Source organism: Oreochromis niloticus, linkage group LG11 (genome assembly GCF_001858045.2).
Source record: "Oreochromis niloticus isolate F11D_XX linkage group LG11, O_niloticus_UMD_NMBU, whole genome shotgun sequence".
NCBI lineage: Eukaryota > Metazoa > Chordata > Actinopteri > Cichliformes > Cichlidae > Oreochromis > Oreochromis niloticus.
In genome coordinates, this window is record NC_031976.2 from 281,868 (window position 1) to 303,970 (window position 22,103).

Sequence of the window (22,103 nt, forward strand, 5' to 3'; positions counted from 1 at the left end):
CTATCGCCTCCAGTTCAACTTTGGCTAATGTAGCCCCATCAGCAGGCTCTGCTGGAGGCATCTGTCAGAGCCTCCCAGCCTGGACCGTTTAGCCTCCATCCATCACTGCTGAAGCTAGCGTCTCTAAAGCTAAGGCGGGAGCAGGGTGGGGTGAGGGGCCGGAGCTAGCATGACTCCTAAATGATTTATCTTTGAGTGCCATCATGTGTGCATGTCAGTGTGGTGGAGAAAGGCAGCACGGAGCTCCACAGACAGAGGAGGGAGCTTTAAAGAGGTAATGCAGGAGGAAAACACTAAACACACACACACAGCCAGATCTGTCTGTCGGACCAGTCCTCTACAGATCTCAGTCTGATTCATAACTAAAAGCTATGAGGACACGCCCATCTAAAGCCTTGACTGAGTTATTATTGGCTGATTTCAGGTCAGCTCCTTGGCTACGCTGAGACAGCTTCTGTGATTTCCCCTCAGACTGAAGCAAACATGAACTTCTGTTTCAAGCAGAGCAAAATGTCACGTGGTGGCAAATCGCTGCTTGGTTTTTGGTCCTGCTTCATCAGGAGGTCACAGAGCAGCACTGAGGAGGACGCTTTGTTGGCTGCATGTCATAATGTCATGTTGCAGGCAGCTTCAAAATGAAGAGTCCAAACTCAGGCTGTTGGCTTTGAGTTCAGTTAAAAGGAAAAGACTGGTTTGTTCCAGCATGGATCTGATTCTGACCGTTGTGTTTAACAGTAGCTGGTGTGAGCCTGGAAACAAGCTGACAGCTTATTCACATTTTTTGCACCAGTTTGTTTTGAACGTGAGTTTGTAATTATTTGATCACATCTGTAAAAACAGCAGCTGTATGATGAACAGTGAAAACATTATCAGGCGGCTGATGCACAGAAACATAAATGAACAAACAGTGGAGTAGCTGCTCAGACTGGCGCAAACACTAACTTATTTCCCTGGCGTGGTGCGTACGTGCACTGAGGTCTACGATCCCGCGCTGCAAACGTTTTGCTAACTCGAGGATTTGTTTGCAGCCTTGCATGTTTTTATGAGCTGCCACGTTTCACTTTTCACTGAGCTCAGCAGCAAAGCAGAGCCTTCGAATGTCACAATGAGCCAGGACTCTGTGTTTCTGTCCACACTGACAACAGGAACCAAACCTGAAGCAGAAGGAGGTTCAGTCTGTGTGGCACTCACAGTGTGGTGCATGTTTATATGATGGGGCGGGGCCATGTGGAGGTGTGAGTGCAGGTCATTACTGAGCAGCTGAAGGAGCATACCGGGGCCTGAGAGCACGAGTGCATACTGCAGCCTGTTGGGGAGGAAGGCAGCCACTTCAGCCCCAGCATGCTTTGGTCCAACTCCAGACGAGGACACAGGTATAAAACGCTCCTGCTGTGGGACTACAGCTCCTGCCGGGGGTCATGGCAGCTGTTCTGGGGTCTTTACACAAATCTCTCACTAGTTTTGTTTCTACAGTCTTTGAAATCTTTGTTTTCTGCCTCGCCCAGACTTGATGATTCCTCTCAGTCTGACTCTGTATACATACAAAGGTATCAAGAGTTAGAACATTTTCTCAAAGCTTTGCTGATGTTTTAAACTGGCAGATAACCCTGTGCCTTCACTTGATTTTATAAACTGGTTATGGTGGTGGTTTGTGCTCGACGAACAGGTGAATCCTGAGCAGGTGGAAACAGTAACAGCTGATGCTCTGTTCAAAGAGCAGAATCACACTAACGGCTTATTTTTCAGCAATAACATGAACAGCGCTGCATCGATCGAACAAAGACAGACAGATGGCAGCACGAGATGATAAAGACACCGAGGAGTCACTCATCAGTGAAAGCTGCGTGCAGGGATGACCTGGCTGCATGTCTCAGCCCAACACAGCGCTTCTGCATGGGTCATACAGGTGTAAAAAACAAACACACACTGGTGACGGGACAGCAGCAGATGAAACTCACCGTGAGCACAGAGAGCAGCTCGTGTATGGGTAGCTCCGCCCTGAGGCGCTCCTTGAACGTGCGGATGGTCTGGTGCTTCAGGTAGTAATAGGAGGCAATGCGACCGTAGGTGAGAGGCTCAATCGACTGATCGTCCTGAGGAGGTGATGCAAGGAAACCGTTGAACACATCTGTGACACCGTACAGAGAACAAGCTTGAACACATCACACACCTCTTTAATTTCAATGCAGTAGGAGCACTCGAGGTCACGCAGGCTTCTCTCCACCAGGTTGGACAGATACTTGTTAATAGACTCGTGGCTGATGTCTTCTAGGCTGTAATAACTGAAGAACAGAGAGTACACAGTGGAAACAATCACAGTGAGATGCTTCAGCAGGACAGAGTGGGGCTCAGACCAGGACTGAGGGGTCATTCATTCCCACCTCAGCTCATCTCTGAGTAGAAGCAAAGTTTGGTCAAATGTATAACACTTCAAAAATAAATACGTCCCTGAAGCTTATTCTGTGGTTCTGCTTCCACACAAACATGCTTACATGTGAAATTTCCACAGGCCTAAACAGTTTATGGCCCACTGTACGGAGATATGAAACACTTGCTGTGAAATTTTAGCTTCAAATTTTCTTTGGAAAATTGTTTGTCAAACTACTTCAAGCATGTTTAATGTTTAAAAACACGAATACATCCAAAAATATTCAAAGAAAGCCTCACATTTGCACTGGCCTCATTACCATGAGAATGAATTAGGATCAGCCAATCAGCACGCTGACTGCTGCAATCATCTCACATGCTGTAACTTTGCTCTTCTACACAGCTGGCTGAACCAGTCACAGCACAGGAAGGCAGGCTGAGTGTGATGCTGTCGGCTGGTGACAGTAAACAGCTACAACATCATAGACAACAGCCTGCAAAGCTGTCAGTAGGCTCTGGGTATTAGCACACGCTGGCTCAGTACGTCTTTCTCTGACGACCTGAGTACAGACACTATCAGCTCCACAGCCAGTCAGCTGTAAGTCAGACATTAGCAGTTCTCAGCAAACACACCAGCCTTAGACTGTGAGGTCACACACGATAGTGTGGGCTGTACAGAGTCGTGGTTCACCAAACTGGCTAATGCTAGGAACATGTAAACACTAATAACATCCATGTTAGCGTGTGCAGAACATGATGATGGTGGAACAGCATTAGCATCCAGTAAACACAGAGTAGCAAAGCTGGCTGTTCTCCTGGCTGCACACAGCTGAGACAAACTCCTGCAGGAAAATCACTCTCAGCTTTCAGTGTTATTACCTAAAAAAAGACAACAGGGGCAAAAATGGGTTCCATGCTCAGAGATGCTAACAGTTACCACCTGAGAGTCAGCAGAAGCACAATCAAAGACAACTTTCATTAGCTCACAAAGCCAATATTTGTGCCTGTACTGCTGGAAAACTACAGCACATGTGGCTTTTTCCATGCTGAAGGAAACGTTTTAAGATCCTCGGTAACAAAATCCATGTGAATGTATCAACGACATCGTGGTAAGACTGGAAAACATGGTCATTACTGACGGGCAGTTGTGCTAATTAGTGCCATCTGGTTCACTATAGTCAGTTAATAATCACATTTCATGTTTTCTAAAGCTGATAAGACGAAATGATGAATTGTAACTGTAAGATAGTTTTTTATAAACCTGATGTTTTTGTTTTGTTTTAAAATCCTCGAAAACTGACAAAAAACAAGATTTCAGTGTCAGATATATATGCATGTCTCCAGACTGAGTCACTGACTCTTCTCAGTTATTATCAAAGAGCTGATAGAAAAACAAATATAAGCAGAATAGTCCTACAGTTTAATAATGAATCCTACAGTCTTGTCATATATTTTCAGGTCCTATTTAGAGTTTGGGTTACATTATGTATCACGACCTAACACTGAATGAGAATATAATGACAACCAGCTGCTCAGGACCAACTTCCAACACTTATTGTTTGTCCTGCTCGCCCAGGTTGTGGGAGCAGCAGCCCCCATGTCAGTGAGAGCGAATGCCCACGATAGTCACAGAGCCCTGGGTGTGAGGACGGGCAGAGGGCAGCCAAAACGGTTTGTTTCAGACAGGTGATGGACTGTATATAAAAGATGGATGGAATTTAAAGGTGGGAGCGCCTTACACCTGCATCCTCTCTGATGGGCGATGGTTGCACAAACACTTTCTCGTGTGTCAGTGGAAAGGTAGCTCTGTTCACCTCTGACTTTATTAAACACTTATGGGTTCACACGGGTCCAGTTTTAAATCAGGCTACACTGTGATAATATTCACATGCAGCGCTCCTCTTCCTCCTCCTCCTCCTCCTCCTCCTCAGTGCATTTGTCTGGTTTAAAGCAGCCACACTGAGGCAGCAGCACTTCCCTGACAAATCACTGTTTGCACTAAGAACAAGATAAACACGGATCATTTAAAACTGTATGTGATGCAGATGCTGTGTCTCTGTACAGCGATCTGTTCAGAGGTGGAGGAAGACGTCATTGTACAGCTGTGCATGTAAACCATGTAACAGATGATGTCATTATGATTATCACACCAAACCTTTCATAGCGCACTAACACGGAGGTGAAGTCACAGCTCAAAGACGAGAAGCAGCCGTGCAGACATTCGATGGCTGTATTTATGTGTGTGTGTTACTGTCACAGCTCCACATGTTAGCAGCACACATACATAAGCACCGAGCGTGTTTATGACCAAACACATTTCAGAGGCGGGGCCTGTTTGAATGAAGTCACACCATTAGGCTCACCGCCATGAAGCTGCTGATGGCACAGCGAGTCAGCCGTTAACGCTGCCCTGGGACCCAGTGTGTGTGTGTGTGTGTGTGTGTGTGTGTGTGGGTGTGTGTGTGTGTGTGTGTTAGTGTACGGGTTCGTACTGTCCTGGTGGGGACCAAAATCTGACATTTACTATACTGGTGGGGACTTTCTGCACAATGGGGACCAAAATCCAGGTCCCCTTGGGGTTGAAAGCAATTTTCACACTCAAAATGTGGTTTTAGTGTCAGGGTTACAATTAGGTTATGGTTAGGTTTAGGGTAAGGGTCAGGGTTAGGCATTCATTTTTGATGGTTAGGGTTAGGGTAAGCGGCTAGGGAAAGCATTATGTCAATGGGATGTCCCCACGAGGATAGCAAACCAGACATGTGTGTGTGTGTGTGTGTGTGTGTGTGTGTTATGGGAATGAAAGAGCGGATGTAACACGCAGCTTTGTGGAGATACCAGAGAGAACAATGGGCACACTGAGGGTACCAACAGTGAATTTAATAATCTGAGGTTAGGCTAACGGTTAGAGCGTGCACAAACGTGTGTGTGGTGCTGGAGCTGATCTGTCAGCTGAGCTCAGACGTCTCAAACATGGAAATAACTATCGTTAGCCAAAAACTCGCCGACCACCCGATCAGCTACAAGTGAACTATTGTTAGCTGACAAAAAAAGGTCCAGAAACCACCGAGGCTTCAGAGGTAACTGGACAAACCTCTGCAGAGGAAGCATCGTATGGTGCGTCTCCACAGGAACAGCCAAACTGATTAACATGACTGTCCAGTCTTTCCCCTTTCCTATCAGCTCTAACAGCAGCACTTAGAGAGAAAACACAAAGTTGACCATAAAAACTCACAAATGAAACGATAATAAAACCTTTCAGCTGGATGTGCACTGTTAGGCTATTCCCAGAACCTGGAAGTGAAACTTTCAGTGTGTCTTATCCACACAGGGATTCTTCAAGCACAGCAATCTTTCCATTTCATTCATCCATCAAACCCATCATTAGGTTTACAGATTTACTCTTAGCAATGTGCACCCCAACTGGAAAACACACAAATCTTTGTTATTGTGGTTTATCGTCTGACGTTTTTTATCAGACTTTAGTGCTCAGGATAGATGGAATATTATTCATAGGTGATTTTCACATTTATTTCTAGACTCATTCAGACTCTGGTGAAATCTAAACGAGCCCACTCATCTGCAGCATGCTCAGCACTGTTCCCACAACTCTGGGTCTCAGGTTAAGATCTCGATCATGTCTGTAGAACCAACACAGGCAGATACAGGTGAGAGATCTGCTGAGTGTGTGAAGGAGACTCTCTTTCATTCTGGCTGCAGATCCAAAGGAAACACAGTCTTTGGATCAAACACAGCTTACAGAAAGAGTCAGCTATAATTAGGCTGTCTTGCATTTCTGCTGTTACACACCAACGTGTTGTGAAAAAGACACATGAAAATGTGAATTTGTGTTCATGTAACATGTAAATATACACACACGCTGAACACGATGTGTTTCTGTGGAACATTCATCCTCAGAAAATGCGCTGCTAAAAATGGAGAGCGCTGATGAGCTGTCCAGAAGTTTCTGCACGAGAAAAGGAAGAAGCAGAACTTTTGGGTTCTTCCATTTCTCAGGAGAAGGTGGCAGCAGGGAGAAGGGAATGGTTTGATCCAGGAGCTGAAGCTGCTTTTCTACATATTTCAGGATGTCAGTTTGAAGTCTGGTTGGCAGAGTTGGATCCACATCTGACAGAGAAATGCTTTCTGAGAGCGTACTGACCTGGAGCATTGTGTAGCTGTGTGGAAATGGTTTTATGTTACTATTCCCACATCAGTGCATATTCAGTGCTGGTGTGTGTTTGAACAATGAGTGAATGTGCTGCTAAGTGCAGTGCTCTGATTGGTCAGATCTGTTTATTTGGATCTAAAAATAGGAAAAATCAAGCTGGGTTCCAGAAAAAGTTGCAAAATGATGCAGAGTTTGAACGTGTGTATTAAGAATAAGAGCTTTGATACAATCTGTCAAACACACGGCTGGGAGCCTTATTATTATCATCAAAGGGGTAACAGTGGAAGTGATGCAGTGATGCAGACACTGCACCTGCCTGTCACAGTGAAGATGAGCCTGAAGGAAGCTGCTCCTATGCTCCAACCCTGTCCAATCACCTCAGTGTAACACGAATGACATCATAGATATGTGCTGTGGAGGTAAGAGTACACGTGCTTCTTCTGTGCCTGCAAAGACACCAGCTGAACCAGTCTGATATCTGATCCTGATCCATTTATACAGTTCTGACTGGTTTCCATCTCCAGTAGCTCAGGTGGCAGAGCAGGTCACCTACTGGCCGGAAGGTCGGTGGTTCGATCCTAGTCTGCTCCAGTCTACATGCCAAATATCCTTGGGCAAGATACTAACCCCATGTTGCTCTCCGACACATCCATCAGAGTGTGAATGCTGTGTGGATGTTAGTTAGGAAGCACTTAGGAAAAAGTGCTGGTGTGAATGGGTGAATGAACAAGTTGTGTAAAGTGCTTTGAGTGCTCAGATGAGTAGAAAAGCGCTGTATAAGAACCAGTCCAGTGTCTGTTTAAAGTCAACAAGGAGCTGTCAGGAAAACAAAAGTATAATAATTTACTATGAACACTATATGGAAACCCAGCAGGCTGCTTTGTAACATTACAACTGATGATTAAATCACTCCTTCATCTTTCAGTGAGAAACAGTGAAGTCTGTAGGGCTGCAGTAAGAGAAGCACACGGGCGCTGTGTTCCCACAGTTTGCAGCAGATGACAACGAATCAATCCAGCGACACTCTAAAGCCTCTCTGAAATGTGAATACTGACCCAAAATCCCAGTTTGAATGGTTTCACAGGCCTGCAGGGTTACAGAGCCACTGGCTGGGCCTCCGTCAGTGGTAAATGTGGGATGACAGGCGTGCAATTACCAACAGGCTGGAATGTTCTGGAGTGGGCTCTGTCTACACAGCAGATGTTTGACTGAACAACACATCACAACAATAACCAGGCTGTGTCTACACTATGCACAGGTGTGTGTGTGTGTGTGTGTGTGTACTGGGAGCTGGGCTAACCTGGGATTCATCATCAGCCGTCTGAAGAAGTAGGTCCAGGTGATGTAGTCCATGGCGTCCTGCTTGGATGAGATGGTTCCTGCAGCAATCTCAGCATTCAGATGATCAGACAGCACGCTGAGGAGGCTGAGGATACACGACACATTAGCTGGTGAACTTATCACTGTAGGCCTTTCTAAACCGCAGTATGCTGGCAGAGGGTAACGATGCTGCTGTAAAACCAGCACCTAAATGAAAGAAAAAACTAAAAGCATGTAAATACAATTTTGCATCACTTGCAGGGGTTTCCAGGACAGTGATGACCACATTTTGCAGCACACTGAGGCACAGAAACTACTGCAGCCCGACACTGAACAGGAAACAAACCCTGGACTCTATAGGACACTATAACGACAGCGTATACGGTCACCAGTTTATCTTTATTAACGACCCTGCTGATGTTGCATTCATGCGTGACTACAGTGAACATGAGCTGATATTAAGTGTTCTGAATGACTTCATTCAACATGTCTGTGTAAAATAAACCTCTGCTTTTGGTCTCACAGGATAATTAGAAAAGATAGTGAAAGTCACCTTTTTTTCCATTTACTCTGAAAGGTTCCCAGAGTCTCTCTAGCTTCCTGTCAGTTTTTCCCCCTATGACCAGAACGCGCACACGTCACAAAGTACGACCGCTGCTCAAAAACTGAATTTAAAAAACGTGTCTCTCTGTTCACTACAACTGTAGTGGCTCCAGTCTGCAGCACGTCCACTTTGATATAAAACATTTTAGAGCCACTGAAAAAAATGAGCTGTTTTCTTGAAATATTACTCACATTAATTGTAATTTCTTGGCTATACTGAACCCAATACACCATCATATAAATACTCAACAAAAACCAGCAGATAAAATTTGTGATCTCTTTTATCATGTAGGTGCTATTAGCGTCCTCGGAGAGCGATGGGTGAAACACGTATCATTTAACGCCCTGGCATCTCGGCGCTGCTCTTATCTTTAATGTTTAAGTTTATGATAAACATCAATCTAAGATTTGAAGAGAGCTGTAAGGCCCTCAGAGCACCAGCCTGTGGGTCTGACAAAGGAGAAGAAATCAGTGTAAAACGAGCAAAACACTGAGAAACTATGACTGCAAGTGTGGCGTGTGTTGTGTGAACATACAGAAAGTATCATATACAGACTGAAAATATCATGTCACACTTAAATGCTGAGCAGTGCTGCAGAGTGGACAGACTGATCTGAAGGGGAAATAGCAGCTTATACCATCGTGTTTGTACTGACAACATGTAGGCACGTAAGGCCTGATATATCACATTACTTTAACCTTGGTATGAACAGTAATGGTGACGGCTCATAAACACTTAAATACATTAGACATAGACCCATAGATGGGCCCAGTCTTTGACACTAACAGATGATTATGGCAGGAATCCTGATGATGAAGATTGTGCTGTTACCTGGACTCTACAGGAAACGGCTCGTACAGAAACTTCTTGTAGAAATCCTTCTTTATGTCGTGGACAAGGATGACTGCTTTGCCCTGATCATCAAACTGAGGACGGCCTGCTCGCCCCATCATCTGCAGCACGTCTACACACACACACACACACACACACACACTGTTACACACAACCTTTAGAGCAGAACGTTTACGATCTGTTAATGCGGTTTGTTATGAGCATCAGTGACAGCTATATGAGAGCTTCTTAATGCAGAGTTTAACGTCACACTGACTGGAGGAAGCATACTTCCTGTTCCACAGAGACCACACCGAGGCTGTCACTGAACTGTACCTGTGATGGGGTAGTCCACATAGCGCCTGGATTTGCCATCGTAGTACTCGGTTCCCTTGACGACAACCAGGTGAGCGGGGAAGTTCACTCCCCAGGCCAGAGTGCTGGTAGCAATCAGAACCTGGTGACGTTTTAGAAATGAATGACAATGAAACAGGATGTGAGATATAGACACAGCAGCTGAGGCGTGACAGCGTCTAACTGTGCACAGGATTAATGTAGCAGCATTCATCCTCTGTAGCACTAACAGACCTGTGTGTGGAGCAGACAGAACAACAGGAAGTGAGGACAGGCAGACGGAGAGAGACAGCTGGGGTTTTGCCTAATTACAGAAATTCCAGGCAAAAGAAAAGCTTTGGAATGTCCTTCAAAAAGCCTGGAAAAGTATTCCTGAAGACCACTAAAAGAAATGACAGGAAGGCTTTCCTAAGATAGTTCAGGCTGTGATGAAGAATAAGGTGGTCATACCAAACTCAGACTTTAACGCTGTTAAAACTCAACATGTTACTCATTTTGCCACATATGCTGCAGTTCTATGTACACTTTATTGGTGCAGTAGGTATGAGTTTGTCTGCCTTCACACACAGAGTGGGGTCAGCAGATGCAGATGCTGACCCCACTGTGGCAGGGTGTGGTTTGTGGCTCAGCTGCAGGGGAAGGGTGGAGCAGTGGGTTCAGGGGTGGTGCCAGGGGAGGCTGGCTGCCACAGCTGTCATCCATCACACCAACCGTGTCGTCCGCATTTCAGTAGCTGCCCTGGTAGAGATCTGTGCGTGTGTGAGCAGGAGAGTGCAGCTGGAAACATGTGCGTACATGAGAACGCCAAAGAGCCATGTAAACAACACTGTAAAGCACTTTTTACTTTTGTTTGTCCATCTTTATCAGTCACTTCTTCCTCACTAACTGCAGTTTTATAAGGTGCGTGAGCGCACAGGAAGGGCAGGGGAGGGGCCGGTTGCATTAAGAGATTCGATTGGTCAATCCAGTGTCAGTTATGAAAATGAATGAACAGGCTGCTGTCAGTGCTGGTAGGACCATAGCCTGTATATTTAGAGACACTAACACATCAGACTACATGTGCATCAGCTGTGCCAGATTAGCAGCCCAGCACCGGGGTGAGGGAATACCTGAATCTTACAGTTGACAAACAGCTCCTCTACAGTCTTTCTGTCTCTCTCATGGAGGCCTGCATGATGCATGCCGATCCCAAAGGCCAGCGTCAGCTTCAGGTTGGAATCTCGAACGGTACCAATGATGTCCTCTATCTGCAAACAAACCAGAACACAAACAGTGATTAGTAAGAAAAACAAATCTCACTGTAAACTAGGGCTGCTCGATTATGGCAAAAATGATAATCACGATTATTTTCACTGAAATTGAGATCTGGATTATTTGACGATATTTATTTAACAATAACAATGTATTGAATAATGGCTTTAAAGACTGTCAAAAAATAATGTAAAATAGTGTGCAAACACTGATTACAGTGCAAATGTTTGCAATATAAAAAATAAATGAAAAATGTAAACATCTATGTTTAGTGAACTTCAAAATACTGCACAATATTTTGATCCACGTCTGACCCCGCGAACCCATAATGTTTCCACCAATGTTCCCTCAAATATTTCACGTGTCTGAGTGAACACACAAACTCCCTGAGCGTCCCTTGGACCACTGTGAGCGACATCAGACGTGTGCACTGTGGTCACACCAGCATCTAATCCATCCAAGTTACATGGTTTATTAAAATAATCAAATTACAGCATTTACATTTATGTTAGACTACTTTTAATTAACTGCTTTAGCCCACTTACAATGAAAATTTAAAAAATCCTGTTCATGACCTGTGTAGTATGTTAACACTATTGGAAGTAAAAATAACATTAACTCCAATTTTGAAAACACAACTTTCTTTCTTTTTTTCTTGGGCTATTAATTATATAGTTACTTCTTCAAAAAAGTAACTCAGTTTGGCAAACAACAAAGTTTTTTGCAGCTTTTTTTTTTTTTTTTATGCAGCCAAGGCGTTTTTTAAATAAACATTTCAAACTATTTACAGAACAATCAGCTGTTCTGCATCAAATCTGATGCCACACAAATTATTTGTGCCACTCCAAAAAATAATTTCTGTCCACTATGAGATAAAGGAGAACAACAGCCTGATACCTGCAGGCCTGACAACAGGAGATGTATCACTGCTGTAACACCTGTAACACTCAGCAGCCGCCTCATTGTTCTGACACACACAACAAAACTATTGACTACACTACACACTAACTACACACTAACTACACAAGATTTGCGCTAAACGTCTCAAATCTCTCACATCTCAGAACACCGCCGTCACTCCTAAAACTTCCCCCCGTTTCTTAACAACTAGATGCCACGTTGCCATATCATTTTTTGATTGGTCGACACGGTACTTTTTTCGACCAATAGGAAAGGGTGGGGGGTTTTTTGGTTTTGTTTTTGCTCACAGGCGGAGAGCGCTTTTCCTTATAAAACGCCGTTTTTACCGTTTCTTCCCGCAGTAAATATAAACAACGACAGTATTCAGGAAGAAAACCAAACATTGCAGATATTTTTATCATAACTCTGGTTTTACGTGGCCGATCAACACAATTTAAAAACTGGTATAAAGTCCACACTTTTTCCGTCAGTTGTTCCGTCTGTCCTGCTCACATCTCCAATGGTTGGACACGTTGTCATTAACGTGGCTTCACTGCACATCAGCCACGCCGCTTTGCTAGCTAAAACACCGGTGTCGGCACATAAGGACGCTGTCATAGCCTGTCAGCGACGTTGATTGGCTGCGTATATACGAATGTGAATCGCATTATTGGCTGGATTATGGGATAAGGTGGCATCGTTCTAATCCCATACAGGAGCAGCCAGTCACTCACTGACTAACACTGCAAAACAGAATTGTTAAAGTTTTAATTTTAATTTCAATTCAGGTTAGATTTTTTTGTGTGCAACGCAGATTTTCTGTGCGCAGAGACCATGCCAGCAGTGCGCAGTTTAGAGGGAACATTGGTTTCCACACCACTGAAGTCGTTTTACCTCTCTTTTCAACCAACGGCATTCTTTCTTCAGCAGCCATTATCCTCTCCTCTCCAAATAACTTCTGCTTAGCTTTCCGAGCTTCCCTCGGGTCTATGGGCTCAAAATGTGGTCATAAATATTTTGTACTTGTAAATCAGGATTTGTATGTGTAAAAAGAATTTGTGTGTGCATAAAAAAGATTTGTGTGTGGACTTAGCCAAAAAAAAACACCTGCAAGTTACAAGTACGAATTTTGACCCTATTTTTCTTCCTTTCATCTGATTGGTCAATGTCATGTCAATCACAAATGTAACAATCCAATCAGAGGACAGATGGTTTGGCTGTCGGAGGGGCGCTTTTTTGAACTGCAGGTCTTTGAAGGAAATAAATGCCCTTTCACATGCCAACCCAGCGTTTTCCTTCATCACCACGAAGGAAAACAGTCTGTGGTCGTCCGAGTTTGGTGATTTTTGTGTCACAGGTTTACGTGCTTAATACAGGGACTTCCACAGCCTTTTCAACAGCGCTGCGGACCCCGGGGGGGCGGGCAGTGTTTTGGAAATGACAGTCTTCATTACAAAGCTTTCTTCGTTATGAATTAGCATACATGTTTTTATTGAACATCTAAAGAACTAGCAAAAAAAAAAAAAAAACTCTTGTAGAGGACATAAAGTCAGAGATAGAAACGACAAGGAGCAGGTGCATCTAGTACAGGTAGAGCTGCTGCAAAAACCCACAGAGCTCAGCAGCCAGCGCAACAAATTCTGGATCCTTTGCTTTTAGTTAGCATTAGCAGCACATGCTGCGTCCGATGTGAAAGGACCTTTATGCTGCGCACTGTGACTCACAGCAATGGTCCCGGGTCAGCCCTGACTTTGTGTTAAACTAATCCTAAAGTAATAATGGTATTTCTAACCACTGATATACCACAACTTTATCCTTTCAACAGCTGCTGAAGGTTAGGGGACCTAGCTGCTATCGGATATTTATATAGAGATCCTCCAGCTTCAAACTGTATTACCCTTCAAGGACCTGCAGTTCAAAAAAGCGCCCCTCCGACAGCCAAACCCATCTGTTCTCTGATTGGATTGTTACATTTGATTGACATGACATTGACCAATCAGATGAAAGGAAGAAAAATAGGGTCAAAATTCGTACTTGTAACTTGCAAGATTTGTCCACACACAAATCTTTTTTACGCACACACAAATTCTTTTTACACATACAAATCCTGATTTACAAGTACAAATCCTGATTTACAAGTACAAAATATTTATGACCACATTTTGAGCCCATATGGGCTCAAAATGTGGTGACGGTGTTCGAAACGCAGAGAAGTGCGCTCGATTTGCCACACGGAGCAGCGCAAGAGTAAAGCACGAGGGAGGTGTTAATAATCGGCTCAGTCATTTTTAATGATCGTTGAAAACCCAGATCGTAATCTAGATTCGATTAATTGAGCAGCCCTACTGTAAACTGAGGAGTAACGAGCTCTCTAGTCCCAGGGCTTCAGTAGGATAAACCAGAGCTTTGCTAAAAAGTGTGGTCTGTCATGTTCATTTATACAAAGTTGTGCTGTTACACTGGGCGCGTCTCTGTGGACGTTTGCCATCTCCATGTACCTATCACATATTTAAACTGGACATCGACCCAATCCTGACTCACAAATCTCATATTGACTGATATGGAAAAAACTAACAATACTTTTTTGTAGATTTTATTTATTTTGTTCATGTTGTCTTTTATTCTTCTAGCAGATAGATTAAATCAGTAATCCATCCATCCTCTTCTACTTATCCTTATCAGGGTCACGGGGGGGGGGGGGCTGGAGCCTATCCCAGCTGTCAATGCGCGAGACGTGGGGTACACCTCGGACAGGACGCCAGTCTACTGCACGACCAACACACAGAGACACAACCATTCACACTCACATTCACACCTGTGAGCAACTCAGAATAGTCATCTAACCCCACTAACTGCATGCCCTGTGGGAGGAGGCTGGAGCACCCGGAGAGAACCCACGCAAACACCAGAAGAACATGTGGAGAACACCGGGAGAACACGGGCAGCACATGGAAATAGATGTTAATACATACACACATATATATATATATATATATACACACACATATATATATATACATACATAGGTATATGTATACATATAGCTTGATGTCATCCATGTACAGGAGGTGGCTGACAACTGCTCCGTTCTGTAGTAGGTATCCATAGCCAGTCTTGTTAATGATCTCACTGAGGGGGTTCAGGCCTATGCAGAACAGCAGTGGGGACAGAGCATCTCCTTGGTAGATCCCGCACTTGATGGTGACTTGTGCTATGGGCTTGGAGTTGGCCTCTAGTGTTGTACGCCACATCCCCATTGAGTTCCTGATGAAGGCTCTTAGGGTCCTGTTGAGCTTGTACAGGTCTAGGCATTCCAGTATCCAGCTGTGGGGCATTGAGTCATAGGCCTTCTTGTAATCAATCCAGGCAGTGCACAGGTTGGTCAGTCTGGTCTTGCAGTCTCGGCTGACTGTTCTGTCTACCAGTAGCTGGTGTTTTGTGCCTCTGGTATTCTTGCCAATCCCTTTCTGTGCCCCGCTCATGTATTGACCCATGTGCCTGTTCATCTTAGCCGATATGATGCCTGACAGGAGCTTCCATGTAGTACTGAGGCAGGTTATTGGTCGGTAGTTGGATGGGACCGGTCCCTTCTTGGGGTCCTTGGGGATCAGGACCGTCCGACCTTCGGTTAGCCATTCCGGGTGTCTCTCGTTAACTAGCAGCTGGTTCATTTGTCCTGCCAGATGCTCATGGAGTGCAGTCAGCTACTTCAGCCAGTAGGCGTGAACCATGTCGGGCCCTGGTGCTGTCCAACTCTTCATACTGGAGACCCTTTCTTGGATATCTGCCACTGTGATGGTTACTGGACCCTGTTCAGGGAGGTCGCTATGGTCTGCCCTCAGATCCACTAGCCACTGAGCATTGCCGTTATGGGTTGCGTCCTTCTCCCATATGCTCTTCCAGTATTGCTCCGTCTCCAGCCTTGGTGGTGCTGTCCTCTTATTGTTCCCTTGCCACTGAGAGTACACCTTTGCTGGTTCTGTGGAGAACAGCTGGTTTATTCTCCTGCCTTCTATCTCTCTGGTGTACCTCCTCAAGCGGCTGGCCAAGGCTGTGAGTCTTTGCTTGGCAGTTTCCAAGGCCTCAGGTATGGACAGCTTGCTGTATTTCTTAGGCACCTTCTTCATTGTGCCTTTCTGCAACTCCAATAGTTGGCTGACCTCCCTCCGTGCTACCTTGATTTTAGCCTCTAGCCTCCTTTTCCATGGAGGGTACTGCCCCTTGTGGCTGTTCAACTTGTAGCCAAGCATCTCACTGATCACTGCTGCCGTATTGTAGATCAGCTTGTTAGTCTCACTAATCGTGGCTGTAGGTATCGTCCGTAGTGCTGCATTAACATCATCTAGCAGACCTTCTGAGGGTACTTCACATAATCTTGGTAACCGGCTACGGGGGGTCCAGGTTTCAAGCTTGGCCATGATCCTATCTTTCAGGTCAGTTCCTCTCGCACTCAACGATCCTTCTCCTATCGCACTTGGGGCTTGGTACCCAATCTCGGGTGGGGGTGATGATATCTCCCCCCTGACCTGGCGTCCTGACTCCTCCTTGCCGTAGCATTTATGTTGTACCTCGTCAATCTCTAGCTGTGAGAGCAGTCTCTTCTTTTGAATGTTGGAACACTGAGCTACTAGTTGTTTCGCCGTCATTGTGGATGTTGGGTATCGAAGAATCCACAGTTCCCTCATCCTATTCATGTAACCCCTTCCGCCAGGGTTACTTGCGTAGTAGCATTCCAACAACGCCCTGTTGTGTATATATATATATATATATATATATATATATATATATATATATATATATATATATATGAGAATATCTCATTATTCTGAGAAGTGTCTGTGTAGCAGTAAAATGAAATGATACACATAAGAACCAATTCCAACCCAGCTTTGGGAGAAAGAAAGATGACGTTGAATGAAAAACAGTCATTCAAATTACATTTTAAATTTCAAATACACTAACTGAAGTGAAACAGTGGGTATGAGATAATAACATTCAGGCTGTAGAAATCAAATGGAAGAGAAACATCAGGCCCTGAGAGCAGCAGCAGAGGGAAGAAAGAGCTGTCAGGTCAGAGATGGGATTTGTAGTGGCGGTGACCCCCGGCGCGCGTTAAGCAGCCATCACTAGAAGCCTGTCAGTCAAACAGCAGGAAGCTGAGCTGTTACACAGGCAGGTGCAGGGAAGCAGCAGGCAGCGGCATATATCAGTGGAACACACACACACTGAGGCGGGAGGGCTATACACACAGAAATCTGCTTATGGTAAAAGACACTGGATATTTACTGAATCTGCAGGGCTCAGGAAAGCAGATCTATGTCTTCCTCATCTATAATTTAGGTTAGATTAGTAATGTTAATCCAGATAAATAAACAGGTAACAGAAGGGTGAGGATGGGCACAGTGCTCAGCTCATTACATGTTCTCAGTGTCCATGTAGGGATGCCTAACTTAAATACATTTACTGTGAACATAATTAATAAAGAATCCAAATATATTCATCAATCATATATTTGGCATCAGAAGGGAGGGTGAACGCTGCCCCAGCAGTGAAACACGGCTGTGGGAGTATCATGCTGTAGGATCAGTGTCTCTAGAAGTGACAATGATGTTGTGATGGAAGGAAAGAAGGACACATAAAATTTAGACAGAAAATGTCAAGCAGTCAACAGTAGAACTGGGTCGTTTTCTAACAGAACAATGACCCAAAACATGTCGTGTTCCCGGTGAAGAGCAATCTCCAGAAATCCAGCAAATGTTCCTGACTGACCTGCACAGAGCCATCAAACATGGAGGAGTTTTAGATTTGCCAAGGAAGAGCAGGCTGGGAATGATCAGGAGATGTGTAACGACAACCAATCACTGCCGCTTGTTTGTTCCACAACTAACTCTTACAATCGAGGGGCCAATAATCTTGTTCCTGGCAGTTATTTTTTTTTTTTTAAATATTTTTGATTCTGTGTAAAAGTAAATGATTATGTATGGACCCAAGATGTCAGCTCCAGATTCTAATGACATCAGTAAGCCTCACAATACAAAGCAGCGAAAGTTGTCCTACACAGCTACATACTGCACTGTGTCACATGCTGTCAGTGATCAGTGATTAGTTTATCAATGTGAGTTTCTCCAGAATGCTGCAGAGACCACAGCAGCACACACACTGTCAACAACAACAAGACAGCCAAACACTGTGTATGTTTGACATAATAGAACAAATCCTGCCATGTGCTGTTTCCCTGCATGTTCCCTATATGTTCCCTGTATGTTCCCTGCATGTCCCCTGTATGTTCCTGTATGTTCCTCTATGTTCCCTGTATGTTTCCTGTATGTTCCCTGCATGTCCCCTGTATGTTCCTGTATGTTCCCTGCATGTCCCCTGTATGTTCCTGTATGTTCCTCTATGTTCCCTGTATGTTTCCTGGATGTTCCCTGCATGTTCCTGTATGTTCCTCTATGTTCCCTGTATGTTTCCTGGATGTTCCCTGCATGTCCCCTGTATGTTCCTATATGTTACCTGCATGTAAATGGTAAATGGACTGTATATATAGCGCTTTTCTACTCTCCCGGAGTACTCAAAGCGCTCTATACAACATGCCTCATTCACCCAATCACACCCACTCGTACAAGCACTTCTAAACACAGTGCAAACTAACCTGCATTCACACACATTCGTACTCCGATGAACGCATCGGAGGGCAATTTGGGGTTAATATCTTGCCCAAGGATACTTGACATGCAGATCGGGGAAGCCAAGAATCGAACCACCGACCTTCCGATCAGTAGCTGATCTGCTCTACCACCTGAGCCACAGCCACATGTCCCCTGTATGTTCCTGGATGTTCCCTGCATGTTCCTGTATGTTCCCTGCATGTTCCTGTATGTTCTCTGTATATTCCCTGTATGTTCCCTGCATGTTCCCTGTATGTTCCTGCATGTTCCCTGCATGTTCCTGTATGTTCCCTGCATGTCCCCTGCATGTTCCTGTATGTTCCCTGTATGTTCCTGTATATTCCCTGCATGTCTCCTGTATATTCCTGTATGTTCCCTGCATGTTCCTGTATGTTCCCTGCATGTCCCCTGTATGTTCCTGTATGTTCCCTGCATGTTCCTGTATATTCCCTGTATGTTCCCTGCATGTTCCCTGCATGTTCCTGTATGTTCCCTGCATGTTCCTGTATGTTCCCTGCATGTTCCCTGTATGTTCCTGCATGTCCCCTGCATGTTCCTGTATGTTCCCTGCATGTCCCCTGTATATTCCTGTATGTTCCCTGCATGTCCCCTGCATGTTCCCTGTATGTTCCTGTATATTCCCTGCATGTCCCCTGTATGTTCCCTGCATGTTCCCTGTATGTTCCTGCATGTCCCCTGCATGTTCCTGTATGTTCCCTGCATGTCCCCTGTATATTCCTGTATGTTCCCTGCATGTCCCCTGCATGTTCCCTGTATGTTCCTGTATATTCCCTGCATGTCCCCTGTATATTCCTGTATGTTCCCTGCATGTCCCCTGCATGTTCCCTGTATGTTCCTGTATATTCCCTGCATGTCCCCTGTATGTTCCCTGCATGTTCCCTGTATGTTCCCTGCTTGTTTCTGTATATTCCCTGCATGTCCCCTGTATATTCCTGTATGTTCCCTGCATGTTCCCTGCATGTCCCCTGTATGTTCCCTGTATGACCACATTAAGTGTGTTTTCTAATAACGAATCAGTTCGGAGCAGCTTGAACAGACAATGTATGTGTCACAGACACACAGGCCCTTCTACTCCTCAGTCCTTGACTTTCAAACCAACCTGTGGGTTTTAATCAAAGGCGTCCATCACTGCTCTAAGCTGCACAGAATCAGCTGCAGGCTCGAGTTAGTGAGCCTGCAGCTGACACAGTCTGAGGCTGAAGTCTGATTCATCTTCTTTAAAATAACAAAACAATTTATGCATTGTTAAATTATTTGATTGATCCTCTTATTTTATTTATTTTGCTTTTGAACTTTTTTAGTTTTAGTTACCTGAATGAACTGTTAAGTTGCAGATCGCACAACTTAACAGTTTCATATCGAAAACAGCCAGCTGAGGTGGTTTCAGGCATCTGACAAGGATGCCTCCTGGGTGAGGTGTTCCGCGCATGTCGCACTGTGACCCAGGACACGCTGGAGAGATCATATCTCTCAGCTGGCCTGGGAACAGCTGGGTGTTCCCCCGGACAAGCTGGAGGAGGTGGCTGAGGAGAGGGAGGTCGGGCTTCTCTGCTTGGGCTGCTGCCCCCGCGACCCGGCCACGGATAAACAGAAATGTGTGTGTGTGTGTGTGTGTAATATATATACTACTTACACTTGTGTTTTTTTTATTTCTTGTTTACCTTTTGTTTTTATTTTGTTGTAGTAATGTAAGGTGACCTTGAGGGTCTTTAAAATGTTTTAATATTATTATTACATATGAACACAGCGTGCATGAAAGAGCAGTACTGCTGCTGTGTGTCAGCAAACCTCTCTCTCATCCTGGTGCAGCCACTGTTTGGGGTTGTCCTCTGTAGCCAGGTAGGCGATGAGGTCCAGGGCGGTCAGGCGAGTTTGCCTTCGTGATGACACAAAAATGAGCACAGGCTTGGCTGGAGAGTGAGAGCGTATTGCTGTGGACAGTCCAAAACAGTAGAGTTAGTTTTAATACTGCACAGGGTCAAGGAGTATTACCAAACAAATGCTGCATGAAAAGCCAGCAGCATCTCACGTGCACATGTGCTAAAGTGCAAAAACAGTGTGTACAAGCTGCACCTTGGAAGGTGGGCTTGTTCATGCTGGCCATGCGGGGGCAGTAGTGCTGTCCTGGAAAACCGTGGATGTGAACTTCAAGCGGGACCGGGCGCACAGACGGACGGAAGTTAAACAAACCCACCTGTTAGACAAAAGATGAGAAGAAGAGAGATTTAATGTGCGCAGCTGGCAACAGGAAGGCCCGTCTGGCTGCAATGTGAACACTCTGTCACCGTCATGGAGGCACAGAGCCTGCGCCGCTCTCTGTGTTTACTGTGTGATAAGACGCTATGGCCAAAGTGAACTTACTGTGTGATAGGATGTTGAAAGTGTGTGTGGCATTTTTCGTTGTGTTATTATATTGAGGGCTGCTGTATGTCTGCAGATGTCTTAAAAGCCTGGATAATGGATTAGCTCAGTCCTAACAGCAGCCAAGCAGCCAGATTTATGAACAACACAAAGACAATCTGGTTTGCCGGCACGTCTCCTCTACAGCTCTGAAGGCAGAGCAAAGGAAAGCTACAGTGTTTGACTCTGATGGTGCGAAGCGTAACTCACATCTACAGACATTACAAGGACTGGCTGATATAAAGTATTGTTAAACTGCTGCAAGCTCCTTTTAGTCTCTAATGTTCATGACACACCACAAAATCAAAGTACTGGATGAACTACACACAAACATGGAGGCTGCTGATGGGAGACGCTGATGAAGCTCATCATTGAGGAGCAGCTGCAGAACACCAGCAGTGCTTCAGGTACAGCTTCAACACCAAACTGAGTGTGATGAGGACTTTCTGTCCTTTCTTTGAACTGGGACAGTTTCCACCACTAGCAGAGTAACTATTACCCTGAGTTACTATTACCATGGGTGGAGCCAATGGCACATGTTTTTGTCTTTGTCTGCCTGCGTGACACAAACAGTCATTAAAAGACAAAACATGAGTGGGAAAAATAAGAAAACTAAACACTTAATTATGATGTGAAAACGAGAAGAATCTGAATTCTAATCTATAACAGTTTTTTAAATATTAATTAGTGAACACAGATTTAGTCCTGGGCACAGTTGGCTCAGGACTAGAGCACAATGAGCCTTGTATGCATGTTAAGAGCTGGGAAGGTGACATCCATTAGTGTTACAGTAAAATGTTTCCTCCCCATCACTCTGATGCTCAATGTTGTTATTATGTATCATATATATCACACTGATACAATGATACAGACATGAAAACATAGAATGGAATTTATGGTTTCTGCCTGAACAACAAAGAACAAGCAGACAGGCACACAAACACACACACACACGCACAAACACATACACACACGCACAAACACATACACACACGCACAAACACACACACACACACGCACAAACACACACACGCACACACACGCACGCACAAACACATACACACACACACGCACGCACGCACGCACACACACACACACACACGCACGCACGTACACACATGCACGCACAAACACATACACACACACGCACGCACGCACACACACACGCACGCACACACATGCACGCACAAACACATACACACACACACGCACGCAAGCA

At 44.8% G+C, this 22,103-nt stretch overlaps 1 protein-coding gene across 7 annotated transcripts in view; it reads right to left on the reverse strand.

Moving 5' to 3' along the window:
- ascc3 (activating signal cointegrator 1 complex subunit 3) overlaps positions 1 to 22,103 on the reverse strand; it is a 146,431-nt gene that overhangs the window by 10,406 nt on the left and 113,922 nt on the right. For 6 of the 7 annotated variants that reach the window (XM_025911366.1, XM_005459407.4, XM_005459406.4 and 3 more), the window contains exons 29-36: positions 20,558 to 20,678; positions 20,273 to 20,415; positions 10,754 to 10,891; positions 9,627 to 9,747; positions 9,291 to 9,423; positions 7,836 to 7,961; positions 2,171 to 2,282; positions 1,959 to 2,093 (exon numbers count right to left, since the gene is read on the reverse strand). In XM_025911366.1, the coding sequence (XP_025767151.1) occupies positions 1,959 to 2,093; positions 2,171 to 2,282; positions 7,836 to 7,961; positions 9,291 to 9,423; positions 9,627 to 9,747; positions 10,754 to 10,891; positions 20,273 to 20,415; positions 20,558 to 20,678 (1,029 nt within the window). Of the gene's footprint in view, positions 1 to 1,958; positions 2,094 to 2,170; positions 2,283 to 4,976; positions 7,725 to 7,835; positions 7,962 to 9,290; positions 9,424 to 9,626; positions 9,748 to 10,753; positions 10,892 to 20,272; positions 20,416 to 20,557; positions 20,679 to 22,103 lie in introns of those variants that run through there. The other variant, XM_005459408.4, reaches the window with a different exon arrangement.